Source organism: Cherax quadricarinatus, chromosome 68 (genome assembly GCF_038502225.1).
Source record: "Cherax quadricarinatus isolate ZL_2023a chromosome 68, ASM3850222v1, whole genome shotgun sequence".
Taxonomy (NCBI): domain Eukaryota; kingdom Metazoa; phylum Arthropoda; class Malacostraca; order Decapoda; family Parastacidae; genus Cherax; species Cherax quadricarinatus.
Genome location: NC_091359.1, coordinates 4,266,457 through 4,292,005, shown reverse-complemented (window position 1 = coordinate 4,292,005; position 25,549 = coordinate 4,266,457). Strand labels below are relative to the sequence as shown.

General features: G+C 38.8%; 1 protein-coding gene across 2 annotated transcripts in view; it reads right to left on the bottom strand.

Annotated features, from left to right (window-relative positions):
• Positions 1–11,058: 11,058 nt before the first annotated feature.
• LOC128697819 (dehydrogenase/reductase SDR family member 11) overlaps positions 11,059–25,549 on the bottom strand; it is a 14,835-nt gene continuing 344 nt past the window's right edge. Inside the window, exons 1-7 of one of the 2 annotated variants that reach the window (XM_053789742.2) lie at positions 22,834–22,942; positions 18,982–19,139; positions 18,449–18,617; positions 15,992–16,121; positions 15,341–15,470; positions 14,014–14,169; positions 11,059–11,284 (exon numbers count right to left, since the gene is read on the bottom strand). In XM_053789742.2, coding sequence (XP_053645717.2) covers positions 11,243–11,284; positions 14,014–14,169; positions 15,341–15,470; positions 15,992–16,121; positions 18,449–18,617; positions 18,982–19,113 — 759 coding nt within the window. In that variant the 5' untranslated portion in view covers positions 19,114–19,139; positions 22,834–22,942 and the 3' untranslated portion in view covers positions 11,059–11,242. Of the gene's footprint in view, positions 11,285–14,013; positions 14,170–15,340; positions 15,471–15,991; positions 16,122–18,448; positions 18,618–18,981; positions 19,140–22,833; positions 22,943–25,549 lie in introns of those variants that run through there. The other variant, XM_070099608.1, reaches the window with a different exon arrangement.

Here is a 25,549-nt window from a genome sequence, read left to right as displayed (position 1 = left end):
AAGGTCAGAAGTCTTGCCCTTCTTGGAAGGTCAAAAGTCTTGCCCTTCTTGGAAGGTCAAAAGTCTTGCCCTTCTTGGAAGGTCAGAAGTCTTGCCCTTCTTGGAAGGTCAGAAGTCTTGCCCTTCTTGGAAGGGCAAGACTCAAGTAACATTCCAAGAGATCCAGAATTTTTGGGGTAATCCAGACACAATATAACGGCTTGACAAAGTTCATGGAGAGCGAAACGTTGCCTCAGTGTCACATTAGCTGCACTTGTGTCCCTTTACATAGCATATTGTCGGTAATTCTACCAACATTATTACAATAATGAAAGCAAAAAAAAATGTGAATATAATAGAACTATACTAAAAAAATAATGAAGCATTGTGACCCATACGTGTTTAGCGTTTTTTCTCAGTGATTGCTCGTGTGGAAGTGATCTTTCGAGTGTGTAATGTATAATTATGAACAGTTAAGCGTGAAATTTCTAATTGAGCAGTTGCCTCTGCGAGTAATTTAAGGGAATATTAGTGACGAGATTCCTGTGAGGGGCGCTAAGATAAATGAAACTCCCATGGCAAGGTGAAATTAGGTGAGGTCTCAGACCGGGCCGCGGGGGCGTTGACCCCCGGAACTCTCTCCAGGTAAACTCCAGTGTTTCCTGACGTGGGTGTTAATCATAGGATGACCTGCGGCTGAAGCTTTTCGTCATCTGACAGAGACCTTCAGCTGGCTTACTCCTCCACTCCTTTAAAAATTAAGGTTATAATTATGAGGTGAAATGTTCTTGTTTTCTACAGTGATACAGTTCATGTAGATTATGAAACATAATTCTGTTTTGAAAATCCATTTAGATTTATTTCTAGATATTTATAAGGGTTTATGATGTCAAGTTCAGTTCTATCTCAATTATCCCATCACTAATACTAGAAATACCAAGCTCATTCATTAAATTCCCCTCAAGGAAGGTTCCTTGATGTTGGTGAGGGGCTCTTGATTTAGGGAATTGGATCTGTGCTCCAGTTCCCCGAATTAAGCCTGAATGCCTTCCACATCCCCCCAGGCGCTGTATAATCCTCCGGGTTTAGCGCTTCCCCTTGATTATAATAATAATAATCATTCATTAAATTAAGAACGTTCTGATAGTGTAAGAACAGCTAAGAACAATTCTGAGGGGTTAGTTTGGCATTAGCTCTAAGGGCTGGAGATAATCTTCTATATGCTGCGCCCATGTTAATGTTAGCTGATCAATAATATAAGAGCTTGTGTAGGCTGTGCCCATCATCCCCTCAAGGAAGGTTCCTTGATGTTGGTGAGGGGCTCTTGATTTAGGGAATTGGAACTGTGCTCCAGTTCCCCGAATTAAGCCTGAATGCCTTCCACATCTTCCACATCCCCCCCCCCCAGGTGCTGTATAATCCTCCGGGTTTAGCACTTCCCCGCTGTATAATCCTCCGGGTTTAGCGCTTCCCCCTTGATTGTAATAATAATAATAATAATAATGTGCCCATCATTCTCACCATAGCTGAGGTTGTAGCCAACAACAGCTCTCAGAGCATGTAACCTAGTTTTTCTTTTTTAGTTGATTTACTGAAGGTTATTTCTATAGCAATGTATCTGTAATTAACGTAGCTGATGTTTTCACTCTGCAGACAAATGGGGGGGGGGGGCATGTCATTTGTTTTTTTCAGCACAGTATCTTAGTCTTGGATGATATGAGGCCTAGTCAATTCCATGTTACTTATGCCCTGTTGTATGGATCATGATGTAATCAGCATAGCTTTTTGTAATAAACGTTTGGTCTGTCTACGTGTCTTAAGTTACTATGTGCTGGCTTATTGTCTATATTCCAACCTTGGAGTCTGCTGTCTCTGTGATACAGGTGCGTATTATCACTCATTATATGATCAGTAATTTGTCATTCTAGTGAGTATGATATTCGGTGTTAGTCCCTCTAGTGATAGTACATCGCTAAACAAGATCAAATCTTGATTGTTCACGTAGAAGATAAGTCATTCTTACCCTGCTGAATGACCATGTGGATTTAGATTTTTCTTTGTGAACTGATAAGTCAGCGAAAGGCCTCGGCCATATGACCAAAAGCTCTAACGGCGAGTCGTCATATGACTAAGACCCTTGTCAGTATGTATTTATCCCGGTTTTTGATCTGTACCTATCCTAAGACAAAAGTGGTCGATTATACAGACTGGCCCAGCTTGCCTCTCACATGGGGGGCGACAGCGGGGTGGTACATCTATGATAATCTTAATGTCTGTCTCTGCAGGTTTAGATGTTTGTGTAGTGAAGTTTGTGTTGGAGGCTGGTGTGGTGGTAACGTCGGTTGCCATTGCATCTGGTGATGGAAAAGTATTTACTTGTACGCTAGAATCCGTGGAACTATCTGGATAGACTATCCTGGTATTGGAAGGTGTTGTGTTCCAATGACCCTTATCTGGATAGACTATCCTGGTATTGGAAGGTGTTGTGTTCCAATGACCCTTATCTGGAGAGACTATCCTGGTATTGGAAGGTGTTGTATTCCAATGACTCTTATCTGGATAGACTATCCTGGTATTGGAAGGTGTTGTCTTCCTATGACCCTTATTTACTACTCTGCTTGTGGTTGAGGAAAAACTGATTTCGTCGAAATTAAAATCTATGGAACTATCCGGGTAGACTATCCTGGTATTGGACAGAAAAACGGAGGAATGTAAATTAGAATCAGAAGAACTATCCTGGTAGCCTATACTGGTAGACTCTTCAGGATACAATATGGTTCTGAGGCTTTCAGAATTGTCAAAGTTAGCGAGGGCTTCAGAGGGAGGCGGTGAAGGCCTCTCCTGCGACACATCGAAGGACGAATTTGAATCGATGGGGTACTCAAGTGTCTGGCCTTCGGGAGGCTGGTATGTCTGAGCCTTGTACAACAGTGGAAAATGCTCACTTGTGGCATGTGAATCACTAGAAACTGGAACGAGAATTTTCTCTTCCTGCACACTAGGATCAGGACTATGGAGCCATGTAAAAAACTGAATTGTATGTTGTGTTTGAGGAGCCACCTGAGCTAGAGTGGACTTGGGAGAACGCAGCGCAGTGCCTGGAGAAGGATTACGGAAACCATCATATAGGTGACTCCACCAGGTATGTGCAGGTGGCACCGATACATCAGGTGGCGCTGACCAGTTAGGTGAACCACCTGTGTTGTGGGAGCTTGGCAGAGAAGAGGCGTCACTAGTAGCTGTGGAGGAAGAGAATGAACTAGGTTAGAGTGATTAATTACGTTTAAAGCCTATCGACCACACGAGGCTCATTAAGGTTGCATTCACCTGTTCGTCAGTCGAGACTAGGGACTAGACTTTTAGCGAATATACCGAGATATACACCAAAAGGTGTATATTTCTGAATCTCTTATTAGAATAACTATATATATTACAGGTAAATATTCTTTTTTTGTAAAATATCACTAAACCTATTATTATTATTATTATTATTATTATTGTTTTAGTGTTACTTTCATATAACATTCACAGACAAATTGCTGAACTTGTACCTAAAGAACTGGAAACAATTAGCGTTGATCCAAGGAAACGGAAAGTAACCTAAATTCATAGATCCAAAAGTTCTTCTCTAGCATTCATGTGACCATCACCATCCTTTTAAAGGTTCAGAAGTGGAGATATGTTAACTAATATACGGTGAAGAGCTAAACCTACATGGGGGGTCACTTTACAAGTTAATTGAATTATTTTTATTATGAAAATGAAAATTGTTTGTTTCTTTGCAAAGCTTACAATGTGTGGTTAACATATAAAATATTAATTACAAAGAAGACCTCAAGCATGCCTAGGCATTTCGGGCATACCCATCCTGTGGGCATACCCATCCTGTAGGCATACCCATCCTGTAGGCATACCCATCCTGTAGGCATACCCATCCTGTGGGTGGTAGAAGACTATAGGGGAACATAATGGGTCCAGGGACTTGGCCTCAAACTGTTAATAGTTTATTCCACTAAGTTTTTAATTATTTACATGTTTATATCTGGTTACAATCGTAACTTATTCATAAAGACTTAATTTAAGTCACCAGAAAATAGTGTATCTCATGAGTGATTTTCAATTATATTAAGTTATATTTTAGGTAGGTACTCATCAATGGTCAAGACGGAATGAAACATCAGCCTAAGTTTCACTCTCCTGTGTATTGTTCCAGTCACGGTATTGTCTCTTGTTGTATTTTAAGATTCTCGTTTATAAAATATGCCATGATAACCTTTCCAAAGGAGTGTCTTGATGCTGGTGAATGGATATTGAACGACAGTTGGAGTTGCCTTATTTGTTGAAGGTTTTTCTGTTTTGTCGCTGGTTTACACACTCACCCATTTGACTAAAAGCACAAAAATACGTATCTTAATCTTAAAATAATGATTCCTAACTAGTCACAAATTTGCCTGTGATACTCCAATATAGAAACTATGTATTGTGCCAAAACAAAAGCATTCACATTGCTAAACCCACAAACTAGTATTTAGTCACTTAGTATTTAGTCAACTTACTCCACAATTTGTAATAATTTAGGGTTAAGAATTACTCAAAGTTTGCCCAAAATGCCTAGCCTTGCTAGGTGTTCTAGTGGCCCCCTCTGTAATTAGTATTTTATTACATGTAAACCACACAATAACCAAAATCTGTAAACCCCGCATTGTAATCCTTATAGAGAATAAACTTTGATTTGATTTGATGGCCAGTTGAGTTTTGATTTCCAGTACAGACATTGGTGGATGTCATATCTTGAAGAAATTTCATTTTTAGATTATGTAAGTGGAATACTTTGTTGGTCGTTGTGTTGAAGGATCCTGGACTGTCTATATTGTTGAGATGAGCGTAATTATACTTGTATCTTGATAAGTGTGGAATCTTGAATTGTGGCAGGATCTGTGGAAGTTATGATAGGAGTCTGTACTGTTTGTTCAGCGACTTGTCAGATAATTTACACGTTTCTGAAGTTTTGCAGCTTCTGCATAAGCGAACCTCTGATCATGATTTTTTCACTTTCCCCCCCCCCCCCCCCCCCCCTTTTTTTTTTAGGTCTTTCCTCGTGGGTCACTTAGCTGGTCATATTTACAGGTAAGGTATGTCAGTCAGGCTTCACTTTTTTTCTGCTCGCCACATACAGAGCAGAATTTCCTGTCTTTCAGAGTCAGTAATGACTATATTGGTATCAGTTTCTGCATAGGGTTAAGTGGCGATATATTTCGTGATTATAATTCACTGATGGATATGACATGGACCCCGTGTAAGTGGGACTGACTCAGGGCTCTTAGGAACTAGATTGTAACTGCATGGCATGCATGAAGAGTCCGTCCTGTTATATACTGACCTTGAACTGCTTTACAGTTACAGCTTCTTGATCACTTCAGACAACTTGAGTAGCTTCTCTCATGCGAGCAAGATTATATATAAAAAATGTGCTTGGAAAAACGTGGTTTGGTGTGTGTATTTTTTAAATTTCCTTATTTCCAAACACAGTTTCCTTGAGTGAGACCGTGCTCTAGCTAAATAGTGACCAGGTGTGCATGTGGACAAAGTATTGAATATTATACACCTAGTAAAGTGAGCTAGGTTGTGATAAGTTTTTTTTTTTAATTAAAAACAGAAACAGTAATGTATTTCCTAAGTTCGTATTTTATAAAAACGAATAATAAGCTTCCAAGTAAATTAAGATTTTTCCCTGAATTAAGTTGATTTCCTGTTAACCAGGTACCTATTTTGCTGATAGGTGAACATGGACAGCAGGTGTCTTAAGTAAATACGCCCTAATGGTTTCCACCCGTACTGGGGATCGATCTCCGGACCTCAGTGTATGAGCTGAGTGCGTTACCAATCGAACTTTGTTAACGAGGTAATGCCCAGTACTCGTCATATATTTGAGGTTATGACCCCTGTGGGTTCAGCGCTTAGTTTTAATTGTCGTAATAATAATAGGTGATGTATTAAATTTACTAACCTAGTTGTAAGTGGGTACCTGGATGTTAGTCTGCTGTTATTGGTCGTATCCTGGGGAAAAGTTGTAGAACCAGCTTTCACTGAGTCGAGCTTTCACTGTGTGAAGAAGTTCTGTCATGTATATTTCTATACAAAGCGATGCGTTGTCACAATGAAGGTTTGCTCTGGAATCAGTTTTTTTTCTTCGTTATTGTTAGCAGTATAGTTTGAAAATACATCAGGCTTTGTACTCTCACGTGCTTGCTCGAAATGTTTTGCATACTAGTGGCTTTCTTTTGTGCCTACTAATGTTTTGTTACAGCTACATTATTTTTGTACCACAAAGAAATAAAGTTTGGATTTGAATTTCGTTTTCTCTAGTGCCTCCCTTCTTCCCTCTTGTTCCATTGTTACTAGTGAAGAAATGGAACTAACCCTCTTTTTCTAGAATCAAATCTAATTACCTCCCATTCTGAAAGGTGCTGTAAGACCCTTACGAGCTTAATACCTTCCTATGATTATAATAATCCTCACCTGTTGTATCGTCCTGGAGGTCGATGTATGCTTGGTTACGATGAGGTAGCGTTCCTAAGGATGGCGTCGCACCCCTCTTCAGTTTTTCAAGGTCGTCATGACTGGTAGAAAAAGTCAGTTTGCCTCCCTCGACATTTAGCATGAGTGTCAGCACACAGATGATCACTTTGGTAAGCATCGTTTTAAGGGTGCCAAGTTCTCTTTTTATCGCAGTTAAAATTTATTTCTCAGATATCTATTAACGTTGCAGACGTAGAACGCTTTATATTTTAACTTTGAATTTCAGGTTGGTTTGGATAATCTGATATCCGTAGGTTCATGATGACCTCTGCCACTTCTGAACACTTCTTCCGCCGTTTTGGCGAAAGAAACAAAGTGCAGCTAATTGAAATTGTTAATTATCCTTCCAAATGTAGGCAAAACCTTGACTAATCTTCCATTTACTGTGAATACCAGGAGCCATCAGTGCATGAGTTACCACAATAACTGCGCATCGTCATGGTACTGGGTATGCTCTTGCAATGCAGTGCCTTGTTTGATAGTTAAAAAAAAAACTAGAATTTCTTCGAACCTGTAGTATGGAGAGTATTGCTATGTACGCACTTTGCAAACATCAATAGCCTCCTTAATTTATGTGTAAAGTCTCAGGATTTTCAGGCAAAGGGGAATGCTTGGTATTTAGCCTTGGGAAGTTACTCGTTGCTGAATATGTGAAATCCCTTCTGCAGATAAAATAGCAATATCACCTCTACACATGCGGGAGCTGACACAGTACACCTAGGAGCGGTGGAGTGTAAAGTGAGCTTGAGAAAGTGCGACTGGCCAGGATCTTCCTCACGTCTAACACCGCCGAGGTCTGGCTGTCTTTGCCAAGGTAAAGGTCGACGGCCCCATCAGAGTTGCAGTTTCATGTTTATGCTGGACCTTTATTAAGGAATTTGCTTTTACAAAGGATGATGCAACCACATAGTAAAGTAAATTTCCGACCTATTACCTGCACAAGTCATTAAAGCCCCAAATCACTTGCATATTTACGATATTTTATTCTCTGACATGTGGAAGCTTGGTTCATTTATTAGGTTCAAAGGTTATCGACTACATAATGATAAACTAATAAGGCTCTTTGTAATCTGTACATCGTTAGTCAAGGATACATAAACACCTGAAAAAGGTATTAAGCACTTGGTACACATTTCGTTGTATGTAATCGTATTAACTGTGGATTAATTTAAACTGTATCGACAGTGTTAGGAACATTTTTATGTAATGATTAAATGTATCGCTTCAGTACCCGTACAATGGGATATATTGTGATCATTCACATAGGGTACAGCCCCTGTGCTAGCAATATTTTACTGCAAATTATATTGAAATATATTAGTCACCTTAACATGCGTGGAGGTGTCATCTCATTAACTTAAAATTACACAATAAATTCCCATCCATCAGAGTAGGCAACTTTCAAATTAATTTTCACTGTCCTGACAGTGGAAGACGTCTTGTATAATTAAGAAGTCTTTGCCTCACTTACGGCAGGATTAAATTATCCCTGACTAGTGGTGCATCGACAACTAGCCTTTGTCCCTCGTAGTAAATAGACTTTAAACACTAACAAATCAGTACACTTCAACACCCACAGTAAAATCTTCCTAAAGATGTCCTCACGACTTGTTGCTTTCCAGTTACTTCCACGGTAAACCAGTCCCTCAGGTTGATAGTCAAGTCCCCAGTAAGGAGGGACACTACGTCTGGATGATCAGTTATCTTCAAGGGAGGGGGGAGGATGCCTTGGGGCTGGTGAAAGGCTCTTTATCCAAGGAATTGGAGCTGCTACTCACGCTCACTCATGATAGCCACCGGCATCCTGGTGAATTCCAAAACTGGTGGGATTGAAATTGAAATTTCTAGAAAAGCTTAGAATGGTTACAAAAATTGATGGTATATGTTGGAACCTTAATAGAAAGTCCCTAATCATGCAGGACTCTACGGGTATAATAGAACCTAACACTACTTGACACTGCTTACTTAAGTGTTGATTGCTTAAGTGCCTTCTAAATTAATAGTAACCTTCACTACAATCGAAGCAAGAAGAATATTGCATTTTCAGGTATTGCGCCATATTTTTGTCTTCACCTGCACGGAGTTTCTAGGCAAGCAGGTAGTCAGTCACACACATGATATATGCCCAGGCAAGTAGGTAGTCAGTCACACACATGGTATATGCCCAGGCAGCAGGTAGTCAGTCACACACATGGTATATGCCCAGGCAAGCAGGTAGTCAGTCACACCCGTGGTATATACCCAGGCAGCAGGTAGTCAGTCACACGTGGTATATACCCAGACAAGCAAGTAGTCACACACGTGGTATATACCCAGGCAGCAGGTAGTCAGTCACACACGTGGTATATACCCAGGCAAGCAAGTAGTCACACACGTGGTATATGCCCAAGCAAGAAGGTAGTCAGTCACACACATGGTATATGCCCAGGCAATGTATCATTATGTACATAACAGTAAATATACACAGATAATTATTATTTATCACTTAGACAAGTAGGAATTTGGGACACCTAGGTCGCAAAAAATGTCTCCCTTCGATACCTATCACTCTCATATCCACAAGTTGCTCTGGACCTATTAATTACCAATGAAATATGTATCACCAGGAATACTGGTAAATATATAAATTTGTGGACTGTATATTAAAATTAAAAAATGATTATAGATACACATATAACAGAAGGAGAATATCTAAAAAATCACTAGCCAATTTAACTGGAGATTAAGTTGTATCATACTCAGAAAACCTCACTCTCTATACATGAAAATAACAACTGGCCAGAGTTATAACATAACAGACTTATCTGAGGTTCCTGGAGCTGTCTTGTCCAGTCGCCTGATATCTCAAGTTATGCAGGACTGTGCATCCAACAATTTCGCCTCCTATTTGAGAGGTGTCAGTCCAATTTTAACCTCGAGAGCACAAAAAATTCTTCCCATTACACTAACGTTTACTTGGCTCATTCAAACCAAAATGGTGACTGTCCTCTTTTTAAAAATACACTTTTTTTAAATACATTATAGGGCATCTATTTACCTATAAATGACCGTATTTCCGGAAAATATACAGTATTTTCCACACATGGTATCTGCCCAGGCAAGCAGGTAGTCAGTCACACACGTGGTATATACCCAGGCAAGCAGGTAGTCAATCACACACGTGGTATATACCCAGGCAAGCAGGTAGTCAGTCACACACGTGGCATATGCCCAGGCAAGCAGGTAGTCACACACGTATTATATACAAAATACTTAGTTTCTTGTGTTGTCTGTGTTCCATTGTGACACTTGCTCCCACAAGGAAGGTTCCTTGATGCTGGTGAGGTGCTCTTGATGCAAGGAATTGGATCGAATCCAACTGCCTCCCATTTAGAGAGTAATATATATATATATATATATACACACACACACTCACACACATGTATATATAATCTCAATAACAACACTGTGCTAGCCAAGGATTCGAACCCATGTTGTACTGGCCCACCATTGTGAGTGAGAACCACATGGTGCCTTAAACCATAGGACCACCCAATCCTACAAGAACCAAACATCCAGCCAAGCTAGGTGTGATACTCTTGGTCCGAGGACATACGGAGGTGTGGGAGCTTTCAAGCTAACTTCATTCTCATGAGAATGAAATTATCCACGAAAGTATAGTTAAACCAACACTCTTGTATGGGTGTGAGGCATGGGTGGTGAATGTTGCAACAAGGATAAAGGTGGAGGTAGTGGAGATGTCATGTCTGAGGGCAGTGTGTTGTGCAAATATAGTACATAATGCAGAGAATCCATAGTTTGGAGATTAGGAGGAGGTGCGGGATTACCAAAACTATTATCCAGAGGGCTGAGGAGGAGTTACTGAGATAGTCTGGACAAGTAGAGAGGCTGGAATGAAATAGAATGACTTTGAGTGTGTATAAATCTGTAGTGGAGGGAAGGTGGTTTTTGTGTGTAAGGGGCTTGGACTTCCAGCAAGCGTGAGTGTGTTAGATAGGAGCAAATGAAGACAAATGGTTTTTAGGGCTTGACATGCTGTTGGAGTGTAAGCAAGGTAACATTTATGAAGGGATACAGGTAAACTAGCAGGCCAGACTTGATTCTTGGAGATGGGAAGTACAGTGCCTGCACTCTGAAGGATGGGTGTTAATGTTGCAGTTTTAAAACTGTAATGTAAGCATTCCTCTGGCAAGACAGTGATGGAGTGAATGATGAAAGTTTTTTTTTTTTTGGGGGGGGCCACCCTGCCTTGGTGGAGAATGGCCAAAGAGTTGATAAAAAAAAATATCATACTGTATAACCCTTGTGGGTTTAGCACTTAGTTTTGGGAGGTTCCTTGATACCAGTGAGGAGCTCTTGATCTCATATGACCCTGGATGCTTCCAATTTCTCAAAGCACTCTGACTGCTGTGGGTTTAGCACTCCCTATGAAATAATTGGAATGACAGTATTGTAACGTAAGTTCTTGCTCAACATCAAAGTGGAAAGCAAACAAAAACCTTAAATTTTAATTCCCTTTATTAAAGCATCAAATCATTGGTCAAAGTACAACCAAGTATTACAAAATCATCAGATTTGGGATCCTGCAATCTAAATATTTTTTTCGGGGGGGGGGGGCAGTTCCATTCAATAAGCATGTCCTTTGTGTAGAGGAAAACTTGAACGAATTTCTTCCTCGTGTATCTTATGATGTTTGCTCTGTTGGGCGTATGAGGATGTCATGAATCTGCAAAGATAAGAGAATACCATAAATACAAACACCTATATTATTATATTCAAGGAGACGCACATAATCAGTAAGGTCATAAAGCACCCAGCAAATGGGAGGTAAAAAGGTTTGATCTAAGGAAGGGTAAAAAACTCCAAATTTCTTTGATCAAGAGCACTTCACCTGCATCATGGGTACATACACAACAGGAATACAAGTAGATCCTTACCTATCTGTGCATTAGTGTCAAGTGTCAGCTTTCTGTATTTACCAGAGTTTGTGAGGGTTGAACTTTAGCTCCTGGACTTGCCTCTTAACTTTATACCACCTGACTTAGTCTACTTATAATATTTTTAATCTTTTAATTACCTATTGTAAATTACATATTTAAGCTTAAAGGGGATGAGCTCTAGCTCTTGGTTCCATCCCCCTTTTTGACCAACTGTAGCGAATTAGCACTGTAGTACTGAATCTATTTTTGAACTGTAGGAAATCACACCTGTGATCAAATTCAGCACTTTCCCGACACTACTCAAGACAGCAAGGGTTACACCAATACATAAAGTTGGTGACCCTACAGACGTAAACAACTACATATAGGCCAATATCAAACTTACCATTGCTATCCAAAATCTTCGAGAAACTCGTGCACAGGAGACTATATTCATTTATAACGTCACAAAACATACTCAACCCCTGCCAATTTGGATTCAGGAAAAATAAAAGCACTAATGATGCAATTATAAAAAATGCTAGACCGACTTTACGCAGCATTGGAAAATAAGGAATATCCGCTAGGAATTTTTATTGACCTAAGAAAAGCGTTTGACACAGTAGACCACGGGATCCTACTCCACAAACTTGACCACTATGGTATAAGAGGCCATGCGCTTGCATATTTTAAATCCTACCTTTCTAATAGGTATCAGTATGTCACCATTAAAGACACAGCCTCATCAATACGGCCACTTGATACTGGGGTTCCGCAGGGAAGTGTCCTTGGACCCCTGCTCTTCCTCATTTACATCAATGATCTTCCAAACATATCCCAACACCTGAAACCCATTCTCTTTGCTGACGACACGACTTATGTCATCTCCCACCCTAATCTTGCCACCCTCAACACCATTGTTAATGAGGAGCTGCTCAAAATATCAACTTGGATGACAGCCAATAAACTTACACTTAACACTGGCAAAACCTACTATATTATGTTTGGTAGCAGAGCAGGTGTTGCGCAACTTAACATTAAGATTGACAACACTCTAATTGCCAGACATAATGAGGGCAAATTCCTTGGCCTATACCTCGACAACAACCTAAATTTCAGGCGAAGGTAAGTTTTGTAAACAGTGTACACGTCTGGTTTGTGTACAAGTTACATTGTGTACAGGTTGTCTCTACATTGATACGGTAGAATAAATAAAGAAGAACACTCCCATTCTCATGTAACATCATTTTGAGAAGAAATGATGCTCTGAGTGAAGGCAATGGAAGTAAGTCACTCTGACTTTTTTGGGTTATCCTAGGTTCTCTACACATATGTTATGTATTTATGTTATGTATCGTGTTTATTATATAATTTTGAAAAAAAATATCACGGATGGATTAATGAAAATGTGTATAACGTAATATACATGATAACGTGTGTAACGTTATAACGTATAACGTAATATAATGATACACCGAGCTCAGACAGCGTAAACAAACTGAACAGGTTGTGGACGATCACTCGGTCAGGCGAAATAGACGGTATTAATACGTGTCCAGTTTTAGTTCATTCATGTACATTTGTAAGAGTTTGTGAAACTTTTACCTTATAATATTTTTATTATTATAATAATTAAATCACGAAACAAATACTCTTACACTGTGTACAAGTTAGTACAGAATTATAGCTATAAAGTGAAGGCATATGAAAGGAATATTTTTCTACAGTTATCCCTAGTAACAGGTGACGGGCTAGAGAAAACGTAATTCTTCCGACACTTCTACAAACCGTTTGGTAAACATCTCGTATATATTTGTATAAAGTTTTATACTGTGGGTGCATGTACTGTATCATGTTTGTGTGTTACATAATGTGTTTCTTATATAATTTTGAAAAAAATATCAGATAGATAGATTAAGGGAAATGTCTATATTAACGTAATATGCGACATTAATGCGCCCAAGAGATTATTATTATTATTATTATTATTATTATTATTATTATTATTGCATCAAGAGTAGAGAGACTCTTAGTGATTTTAATGTGTACCTACATGCCAGCACAGTGTGTAAGTTTATTTAGGTACAGGTGTACACAAGTTTAATTATCAAGTACAATACATATAAAATATAAAATAACTTTAAAACACTTGAAATTTTGGAAAGTTTCCAGACATAATAAGGAGATGTGCTCAGGGAGAATGTAAACAAACTCGGTGGGCCGCTGTGACCGTATTAGAAAGACAGGTGGGGGGAGCCGTATAGCGAGTTTTGGTCATAATTTGAAATGTCCGTATTAGCGGAACGCCGTAAAGCAAAACGCCGTAAAGCGGGGCCCTCCTGTACTGTGTGTAGGATAGATTCTTCATTTATATTTGGATTTCTGAAAAATAAAAAGGTACAATACCTTGACTGGAACAATTCACAAATAACCCACACATAGAAGGAAACATGATAACACTGCACGTTTCATTTCTCCTATGTGCGGGTTATTTGTGTACTGGATTTTTGACATCACTCATCATAAATAAACTCACTTGAACATGTGGTGGAGCAGCCAAGATGTGGATCACAGAGGAAGCAATATCATCTGCTTGTAAGCATTCAAGGTTTTTGTAGAATTTCTTTCCCTCTGCCTCATTCTTGTTCATTCTTCCAGCAAATTCAGTCTCCACAATACCAGGGCTGATTGCCTAAAATTGAATATACATACTATATAATAAAGAAATTATCAAAATCACAATATTCATCAAAAATATGCTGCTCTTGAACAAAGAAATCATAATACAGTACACAAAATTAAATAAACAAAAGAGTAACTGCTACATAAACAGTAGAATCAATTTTACAACAATTGTTTATTTGGATTTACATGTTTATCTCTAATATGTTGTAATCTGATTCATAAGAAATGACCAGAATTATAGAGAACTTTGGACATCGAAAAGTCAATGAGGTAGAAAAGCAGTGGATTATTGAATCTATTTGCTAGTTGTCCATCAGTACAAATGGATAATCAGAACCCACAAATAAGGAAGATCAAGAAATTCTTGTGATGATAGTACAACTTAATCTTAACCTCCCCTCAAGGAAGGTTCCCTGACGTTGGTGAGGGGCTCTTGAGCTAGGGAATTGGATCTGTTCTCCAGTTCCCTGAATTAAGCATGAATTCCTTCCACATCCCCCCCCCCAGGCACTGCATAATCCTACAGGTTTAGCGCTCCTTGATTATAATAATGATTAATCTTAGCCTATTGCAAACAATCGCAGACGGCCAATTTTAACTATGCAAGACGAGCCACAGGGGGTGGGAATCTGTAGCTCAGGTACTTTCACACTTCTCAGTGCATCATCAGGAGCTGTGCAACATTGCAAGAGAGCAACTAAAGCAGGGAGAGCGTAGTGCAGATGAGTCATCGTCCACTGTTTCCCTTAGAATAACCCATGAAGAATACAGTATCACTAAACTAGAAATATTTCATGTATGTACAGTATTTTTTTTAAGCAATGCTCTGCATTGTATAATCCATAGGGATTATACAGTACCTGTTTGAAGGATGGGGGGGGGGGGGAAATAATGGAAGGCATTCAGGCTTAATTCAGGGAAAAGGAGCACAGATCCAATTCCTTAAAATCAAGAGCCCCTCACCAGAATCAAGGAACCTCCCTTGAGGGGTAAATTTGAAAGGTTTTTAACTTTGAACACGGTAGTATGTGAAAAAGCACAGGACCAGCCAAAACAAGAACCACACACACACTCGTATTCCTGAACAATTCACCTTTCTCACATTTCCATATGGTGTCATATCCCTCAATCAACAAATTTAGTTATTATTCTGGTAAATTAGCATTGTAATTACTTACTGCAACTCTAATGTGTGACTTTGCACTACGGAGCTCCTGGCGTAGTCCTTCAGTCAGAGCTGTCACAGCAAACTTGGTGGCAGTGTAGAAGTGGGTTGCTTCATGTGGTACAATACGATGACCTGACATACTGGCAAGAGTCTGTACTTAGTTTCAGTTCACAAATTCTCCTAGGAAAACTTTATACTTGGTGTTTTACTTAATGGATATTGTATGCATCTAACAGGGGAATCTATTGTCACTAGCACACTAAGGAGAAATTTATTTTTGTTTACTCTGAAACTCTGCATAAGAACTGCAATTTCTTAAGATACAAGAAGCTGCAAGATTGAATTAAAAATAAATCTTCAGATTTTCTTATAAACAAATATAAAAGGAAGAGATAAAGAGATATTGTGAGACTAGCAAACAGAGTAATAGTGCAAGATTTTTAAATAAAAAAAAAAAAATAGTAAATATTTCATAATCTTAAGAGGATAAGCTGAATGGGCTCTTACGAGGATGCAGAAGTATGTATCACGAACTTTGTAAACAAACAATATTTTTAACATTGTAAATTAATTCAAGATGAGACCCAAGCAGAGCACTATTCTAGTCACTACAAATAAGCAGTCAAAGAGTTGAGATATTACTGGATGATATATATTTTACCTGCTGACTTGGATAATCTGGCCATCATCAACTTTGCGTTCTTGCATGGATGCTACAGCTTCACGTGTGCACAGACACAGGCCAACAACATTAATGTCCAGCATCTCGCGCCACTCTTGTGGTGTTCCCTCTGTTATTGGCCAAAACAAAAATTATTTTACTATTTATACAGGAAAGGGAGGGAGGATGTAAAGGAGACTTTGAGGGCTGGAGTCTTGAATATCCAACAGATAAAGTAAACCCAGGTTTTCAAAATAAGGCTTTTACATGCACCCATTAAACATATAATGACTATGGTACACAAAAACAGGAAACACTCATAAACAATGTTTATTACTGAAAACAATTTTGCACAGCAGAAATGTTGACCTCACCACCCATTAAACAGTAGTACAAAAATGACTGGAACCTTTTAAGTCACAGACTCATTATGCATAGGATAGTGAATTTTAAGTTTGAACATTTAACGTAATGTATGAAATGACAAGTACAGTACTGAATGAATCATTAGGTACAGTACAGCCTCTCCTCACTTAACGACAGAGTTCCGTTGGAAATATAAACACATATGCAGTATGGAAATATAAACACATATGCAGTATAATGTGATCCTTTATTGACTACGTTTCACCCACACAGTGGGCTTTTTCAAGTCACAAACAGATTTACCTGGGGTGGAAGGGACGCGAGTATTTATAGTCAGGTTCAGAATGCTGAGGTCAGGTGGAGAATGCTGCATCTGATGATGTACCGAGTGGGGTTGTAGAGTCTAAAATCTTGGGTAGCTTGTAAATGAGATTGGATAAGTTTGTGAGCAGACCTTCTACAGTGTTCTTATGTGGGATAGCGATGAAGAAGTTTCTTGGCAAGTGGTTCAGCTATGTTATAGAAGCCACTATCCTGGTTGAAGTTGTCGGATATAGAAATAAGTGATGATTCCAGGATTCTTCGGTATTGAGTGTTGTCTTCTGTGGCGATGAGTCTTGAGTTTCTGTAGTTTATCAAGTGGTTGTGTGAATTATGGTGTTGTACACAGGCATTCCTTGTGTCGTCAAACCTGCTTGCGTATTGGTGTTCTGAAATACGTGTTTGGAGGTCCCTTGATGTTTCGCCCATGTATAACTTGTTGCAGTCATTACAAGGGATTATGTATACCCCTGCAGAGGGTGGAAGCTTGTCCTGTCTATCACTGGTAATGTCCTTGAATGTCAGAACACCAATACGCAAGCAGGTCTGACGACACAAGGAATGCCTGTGTACAACACCGTAATTCACACAACCACTTGATAAACTACAGAAACTCAAGACTCATCGCCACAGAAGACAACACTCAATACCGAAGAATCCTGGAATCATCACTTATTTCTATATCCGACAACTTCAACCAGAATAGTGGCTTCTATAACATAGCTGAACCACTTGCCAAGAAACTTCTTCATTGCTATCCCACATAAGAACACTGTAGAAGGTCTGCTCACAAACTTATCCAATCTCATTTACAAGCTACCCAAGATTTTAGACTCTACAACCCCACTCGGTACATCATCAGATGCAGCATTCTCCACCTGACCTCAGCATTCTGAACCTGACTATAAATACTCGCATCCCTTCCACCCCAGGTAGATCTGTTTGTGACTTGAAAAAGCCCACTGTGTGGGTGAAACGTAGTCAATAAAGGATCACATTATACTGCATGTGTGTTTATATTTCCATTATGTCGGTATTTTATACCATTTATGTCATCGTCAGAGTTCCGTTCCTAAGACCACATCAGTAAATGAATTCATTGCTAAGTAAGGAGCATACTATAATGGTAGTGGGTTTGTGCCAACCATCTTTGATATTGTTTTAATGTCACCTTTGCACCATTTATAACATTTCTGGTATATCTTTAAATGTTTATACAGTAATGTACTGCATAATGTAATAATCAGAATAGAGGAAATCAGCTCTAATATACATTATTTAGATATACAAACTGGTCAGAAAGCCCATCGTAAGTCTGAGTTGTCGGTAAACGAGTACGTACCTAGAGTTGTCGGTAAACGAGTACGTACCTAGAGTTGTCGGTAAACGAGTACGTACCTAGAGTTGTCGGTAAACGAGTACGTACCTAAGTGAGGAGAGGCTGTACTGCATAATATCGGTTATTTTGTAAAGAGTTAATTATTATATAATAACTTCAAGAAAAATAATTCATTCAGGAGGCTGCACTAAATGCCCTAGAAGGCCACATGTGGCCTTGATGCCATAGGTTCCCCACCCCTGGATTAGATAAGCTATGGAATTCCTGTAATGGTTCATCAGAACTAATTCCCAGAAGACTGTACTACATTTTGAAGTATGAAAAACATCTTTCTGGGATTAGTTCAACAAATTGCTACAGGAATTCTGTAGTTCATTAACTCAATCTCAGAAATAACACTACTTAATATACCATTTTGTTTTAGCACAAACCTAAGAGGGACTTGTTGTGAGACATTCCAGCATTGTTGATACACACATCAACACCTCCAAACTTCTGTTTAATGGTAGAAAACAGATTGAGGATATCACTGTCTTTGGAGACGTCACACTTAACTGGAGTTAAGGTGCCAGGTTTGTTAGCCAGTTCACTTGCAAGAGCCTGGAAAATTATATATATACATATGAAGGACTGAGGTAATTTCAAGTACTATACTGTAATCCAGTACATGTATATTCAGCCCACACTCAAATTATAAAATTCACATATTTATGCATTTTACTGTCTCAATTTTTCCATGATCTAAGACTTTCAAAATTGAACATTAAGTTATTTTATGATTCTCAATTCTCATTTACTATCATATTTCAATTACATGTACATGTACATCATTTTCAGTCTAATGCATATTATTTAATGTTTAACACAGAATATTATAAGTATTTATGGAATATACTAAATCTTCAAATTAATGTTTTATTAATCTTAGAGCAAGGAAATTAACTACTCTATTAACATACAGTACCTTAATCCGCTCTTCATTGCGAGCAGCACCAACAACAATCATGCCTGCTTCAACGAGTCGCCTACAGATAGCTGCCCCAATACCAGCACTGGCTCCTGTAACCAGGGCAACACGACCACTCCAGCGTTCCATGCTGCTACGTTGTACTACTTTTTGTTCTGTATGTACGTATTTTATTATAATTTTCAAGTATTGTATATAAACTTATTTTTGAAGAAAATTTTCAAGCCCTCTTACACACACAAACACAAACACATATACGTACAAACTCACTGAAAGTGTGTTCCTTAGGTGCTCATTCTGATTTGCATAACTGATCTATAGCTCAGTGGTCACAAGCATTTGGCTCGTAACAGAAAAACTAAGCATCCTTGTCTGATTCTCAGGTAGGACAAGATGATCGATCAAGTCTCTGTGGTTCGATCCCCAGTATGAGTGGAAACATTTGGACGTGTTTCCTTTAGACACCTGCTGTCCCCTGTTCACCTAGCAGTAAATAGGTACCTGGCTGTTAGCTGACTGGTATGGAACTCTTCCTGGGGACAAAATTAACCCAAATTGCCCAAAATGCTCTGCATAACAAGGGGTTTTCTATATAGTGTACATATTATTAATATTAGCTGCGGTCTGTATAAATTGTATCATGTAATTGTAGAAATAATGATTAATTATTATTATTATTATTATTATTATTATTATTATTATTATTATTATTATACCTGCTGCCACTGTTTGCCCAGCAGTAAACAGGTTCCATTACTGGAAACAAATTGCATAAAGCCAACAAGTGAAGAAAAAGACATAAATGAAGAGAGGACTCTCTGTAGAACAGACTTTTTCAGTCTTAGACTGAAGCCTATTCCATAGGTGAAACATCTCAAAGTTCTCTGCAATTGTCTTTTTCTCCAGATTCCACTATTAATTAGCTGTAGTGGGCCACATCCTGAGGTGATATACCATAAGCGAAGTGAACTGAGGCTGGCTCACAACTTTTATGACTGAAAAGATGAACTAGGCAAGTAGGAAGAAAAATAAAAGATTAAATACTAGCTTAGAGGCTAATAAAAGTATCACAGATATCTGTTATGAACATTCCAAAGCTCTTTATATGCTAAGAGCTGTATTATGTTTAAACATAAGAAAACTAGAACTTTTAATTTAATCTAATAAAAAATACTAAATATTACAGAGATATGAGATATGGATTTGTCAGTTAAAAACAGAGTAGGGGAGTTAGTAGATGGGGAGATGGAGGTATTGGGTAGGTGGTGAGAATATTTTGAGGAATTTGTAAATGTCGACGAAGAAAGGGAGGCGGTAATTTCATGCATTGGCCAGGGAGGTATACCATCTTTTAGGAGTGAAGAAGAGCAGGATGCGAGTGTGGGGGACGTGTGTGAGGCATTATGTAGAATGAAAGGGGGTAAAGCAACAGGAACTGACAGGATCATGACAGAAATGTTAAAAGCAGGGGGAGATATAGTGTTGGAGTGGTTGGTATTTTTGTTTAATAAATGTATGAAAGAGGGGAAGGTACCTAGGGGTTGGCAGAGAGCATGTATAGTTCCTTTATATAAAGGGAAGGGGGACAAAAGAGATTGTAAAAATTATAGAGGAATTAGTTTACTGAGTATACCAGGAAAAGTGTACGGTAGGGTTATTATTGAAAGAATTAGAGGCAAGACAGAATGTAGGATTGCAGATAAGCAACGAGGTTTTAGAGTGGGTAGGGATGTGTAGATCAAGTGTTTACATTGAAGCATATATGTAAACAGTATTTAGATAAGGGTAGGGAAGTTTTCATTGCATTTATGAATTTAGAAAAGGCATATGATAGAGTGGATATTGAAAGAATGTGGCAGATGTTGAAGGTATATGGAATAGGTAGTAAGTTACTAAATACTGTAAAGAGTTTTATGAGGATAGTGGGGCTCAGGTTAGGGTGTGTAGAAGAGAGGGAGAATACTTCCCGATAAAAGTAGGTCTTAGACAGGGATGTGTAATGTCACCATGGTTGTTTAATATATTTATAGATGGGGTTGTAAAAGAAGTAAATGCTAGGGTGTTTGGGAGAGGGGTGGGATTAAATTATGGGGAATCAAATGCAAAATGGGAATTGACACACTTTTTGCTGATGGTACTGTGTTTATGGGAGATTCTAAAGAAAAATTGCAAAGGATAGTGGACAAGTTCGGGAGTGTGTGTAAAGATAGAAAGTTGAAAGTGAACTTAGACAAGAGTAAGGTGATGAGGGTATCAAATGATTTAGATAAAGAAAAATTGGTTATCAAATTGGAGAGGAGTATGGAAGAAGTGAATGATTTCAGATATTTGGGAGTTGACGTGTCAGCGAATGGATTTATGAAGGATGAGGTTAATCATAGAATTGAAGGAAAAAAGGTGAGTGGTGCGTTGAGGTATATGTGGAGACAAAAAAACGTTATCTATGGAGGCAAAGAAGGGAATGTATGAAAGTATAGTGGTACCAACACTTATATGGATGTGAAGCTTGGGTTGTAAATGCTGCAGGGAGGAGACGGTTGGAGGCAGTGGAGATGTCCTGTCTAAGGGCAATGTGTGGTGCAAATATTATGCAGAAAATTCAGAGTGTGGAAATTAGGAGAAGGTGTGGAGTTAATGAAAGTACATGTATTAGTCAGAGGGCTGAAGAGGGGTTGTTGAGGTGGTTCGGTCATTTAGAGAGAATGGATCAAAGTAGAATGACATGGAGAGCATATAAATCTGTAGGGGAAGGAAAGCGGGGTAGGGGGTGAGGGGCTTGGACTTCCAGCAAGCGGGTATGAGCGTGTTAGATAGGAATGAATGGAGACGAATGGTATTTGGGACCTGACGAGCTCATGGAGTGTGAGCAGGGTAATATTTAGTGAAGGGATTCAGGGAAACCGGTTATTTTTATATAGCCGGACTTGAGTCCTGGAAATGGGAAGTACAATGCTTGCACTTTAAAGGAGGGGTTTGGGATATTGGCAGTTTGGAAGGATATGTTGTGTATCTTTATACGTATATGCTTCTAAACTGTTGTATTCTGAGCACCTCTGCAAAAACAGTGATTATGTGTGAGTGAAGTGAGTGTTCAATGATGATGAAAGTGTTTTCTTTTTGGGTCACCCTGCTTCGGTGGGAGACAGCCGACTTGTTAAAAAAAAAAAAAAAAACTGAGATATGAGATACAGTATTCTCCACTTTTGACTTGATTACCCTTGCTTAAACGTTGCATAATTTACTACCAAGTATTACCTGGAGTTTACCTGGAGAGAGTTTCGGGGGTCAACGCCCCCGCGGCCCGGTCTGTGACCAGGCCTCCTGGTGGATCAGCGCCTGATCAACCAGGCTGTTGCTGCTGGCTGCACGCAAACCAACGTACGAGCCACAGCCCGGCTGATCAGGAACTGACTTTAGGTGCTTGTCCAGTGCCAGCTTGAAGACTGCCAGGGGTCTGTTGGTAATCCCCCTTATGTGTGCTGGGAGGCAGTTGAACAGTCTCGGGCCCCTGACACTTATTGTATGGTCTCTTAACGTGCTAGTGACACCCCTGCTTTTCATTGGGGGGATGGTGCATCGTCTGCCAAGTCTTTTGCTTTCGTAGTGAGTGATTTTCGTGTGCAAGTTCGGTACTAGTCCCTCTAGGATTTTTCAGGTGTATATAATCATGTATCTCTCCCTCCTGCGTTCCAGGGAATACAGGTTTAGAAACCTCAAGCGCTCCCAGTAATTGAGGTGTTTTATCTCCGTTATGCGTGCCGTGAAAGTTCTCTGTACATTTTCTAGGTATAACCCCAAGTTTAAAATTATATACAAGGCCTAAATAAAAGCTCGCGATGCAGTACTTACTCCGTGTTGGTAGCTTGAACTAGTCTGTGCTAATGTTAGATGTGTTATCAGTTATGCATAACATCCTCTGCTTGTATCTAATCTACAGTACTGTACATGCAAGATGTTGCTAGACACTCATTTATCATCACTTTGTCTAAAAGAAATAAGTATTATAATAGTGGGGAAGTGCTTAAAACCATAAGGATCATACAGTACCTAGGAAATGGGAATGATTGGGGGTAATCGGGTTTGACCTGAAGAAGAGACGGATGGCTTAAATTTGTTGAGATAGATTAACAGCCCTTCCCCAGCATCAAAGCACTTCACCTTGAATTATCGGGTTCTATAATTAGATTCTTACTACTCGTATCTGTTGAATTAGGGTTCCAGTTAAACAGACTTAAGGATGGCAAAGCTAGGATTTGTTAGCAGTGAACCCACTAGGATCATTAAGATCTGGAATTCATTGCCAGAACACGCTAAAGGACCCCTGTCTGTAAATCAGTTTAAGGCCCTACTAAGAAATCACCTCATCACCCAAAATTAACCAGACAAACCGTACCTAATCACTACCAGTTTCTCAAAAGCTACTCATATTGTGCTGATGAATGCTCAACCATTTGCTACTTCAAAATTAGGATGTCTATATTTCATTGTTTTAAATAGTACTAGATTGTAATACTGTACATCATAATGTAAATTGTTCCATTGTAATACCAAATTTCATTGTTTTAAATAGTAGTAAACTGTAATACATCATGTTGTAAATTGTTTTTAATTGTTACATTGTAATACTGTAATTTTTATTAATTAATTCAATAGTGTAATAAGTCTCTACTAGACTTATCAAAGCCATGTAGCATTACCTGATAGAATATTCAATTCTCCTGTACTCACTGTAACTCATCTAATGACAATGTGAGCTATGTATGTATTATTGCCTTCCTAATCTTAAGTTTATCTCTAAGTTTGCCCAAAATGCTCTGCATACAAAAGGGCTTTTGGCATGTACACCCAACTATTATATTTCTCTGTACAAGCGAACATGATTAAATCAACCCATCCACATTTGCTTTTAAGGCAATTCAGAAATTTAAAGATAGGTTGTTAACATTAGACAAAATTTCTGTGATTTAGTTATATATAACTGAAAGCATAAAATAAAAGTTCAAATAGCATGGATTTTAATTAACTTGCTGATTAAAAAAATCAAAATTATTACCTGTATAGTATACACTGTAGTTTACATGTAATGAAATAGTTACCCACAAAGAAAGCCACTATCATGAACAAGCATTTCAGGCAGTAATATTAAACAGTGTACAGTGGACCCCCGGTTAACGATATTTTTTCACTCCAGAAGTATGTTCAGGTGCCAGTACTGACCGAATTTGTTCCCATAAGAAATATTGTGAAGTAGATTAGTCCATTTCAGACCCCCAAACATACATGTACAAACGCACTTACATAAATACACTTACATAATTGGTCGCATTCGGAGGTAATCGTTATGCGGGGGTCCACTGTATTTAACAAAAATTATAAAAAAAATTGTAAGAGGGCAAGCTAACTGAAAGACACTAGCCAAGGGGAGGCAATGTTATTTTTATTTACTTATTTATTTGCATGGAGAAGCACAACAGGGCTGTTAATATTGATCACAGACTATGAGGCATGAAAAGGACATTGCTGATGGAATGCTTCAGATATATTATTGAGATATTAAAGAAGCACTGCTGTAAACTCCAAACCATCATGCACCCCAATGGAAATAAGTCACTTAAGGTTATTTAGGCATAGGTACACATGATAAATGAGAGACTTGTGCTACGTTTGGGAATCTTTATTCTAGAAACTTTTTTGCCAGTCAGTGGCTTCTTCAGTCCAATGCAGAGAAAGGTGGAAGATGAGGTGGAGTTTGAGGTAATCAGTCCCTCTTCCTCCTCCTCCTCATCTTCCACCTTTCTCTGCATTGGATTTATTTATCAACTTGTCGGTTTTCTAAACCGTTTATACACAGGTACACATAAACACAATTATCATACATAGTGTAAATTAGCTAAGAAAACCCAAAACAAGTCAAGTGACTTACTTCCATAGTATTATTATTATTATAAAGGGGGAAGCGCTAAACCCATAGGATTATACAGTGCCTGTAGGGGGATGTGATAAGTATTCAGGCTTAATTCGGGGAACTGGATTATTATTATTATTATAATCAAGGGGAAGCGCTAAACCCGGAGGATTATACAGCACCTGGGGGGGGGGGGATGTGGAAGGCATTCAGGCTTAATTCAGGGAACTGGAGCACAGATCCAATTCCCTAAATCAAGAGCCCCTCACCAACATCAAGGAACCTTCCTTGAGGGGTTACCATTGTATTGTACAGCATAGGTACATTAATAATATAATAATAATATATTTATTTACTACATGTACAAGGTATACAGACCATAGCTGACATCAGTGACATACTACTATATAGAAAGCCGCTTGTTATGCTGAGCATTTCCCGCAAATTAGGTCAATTTTGTTCCAGGATGCGACCCACACCAGTCCACTAACACCCAGGTACCTATTTTACTGATGGGTGAACATAGACAACAGGTGTAAAGAACCATGCCCAATGCTTCTACCCTCGCTGAGAATCGAACCCAGACATCGAAGTGTGCAGCGAGAGCTTTACCCACCAGGCCATATATTAATATATTTTACTATTTACAGGGGAAGGGGG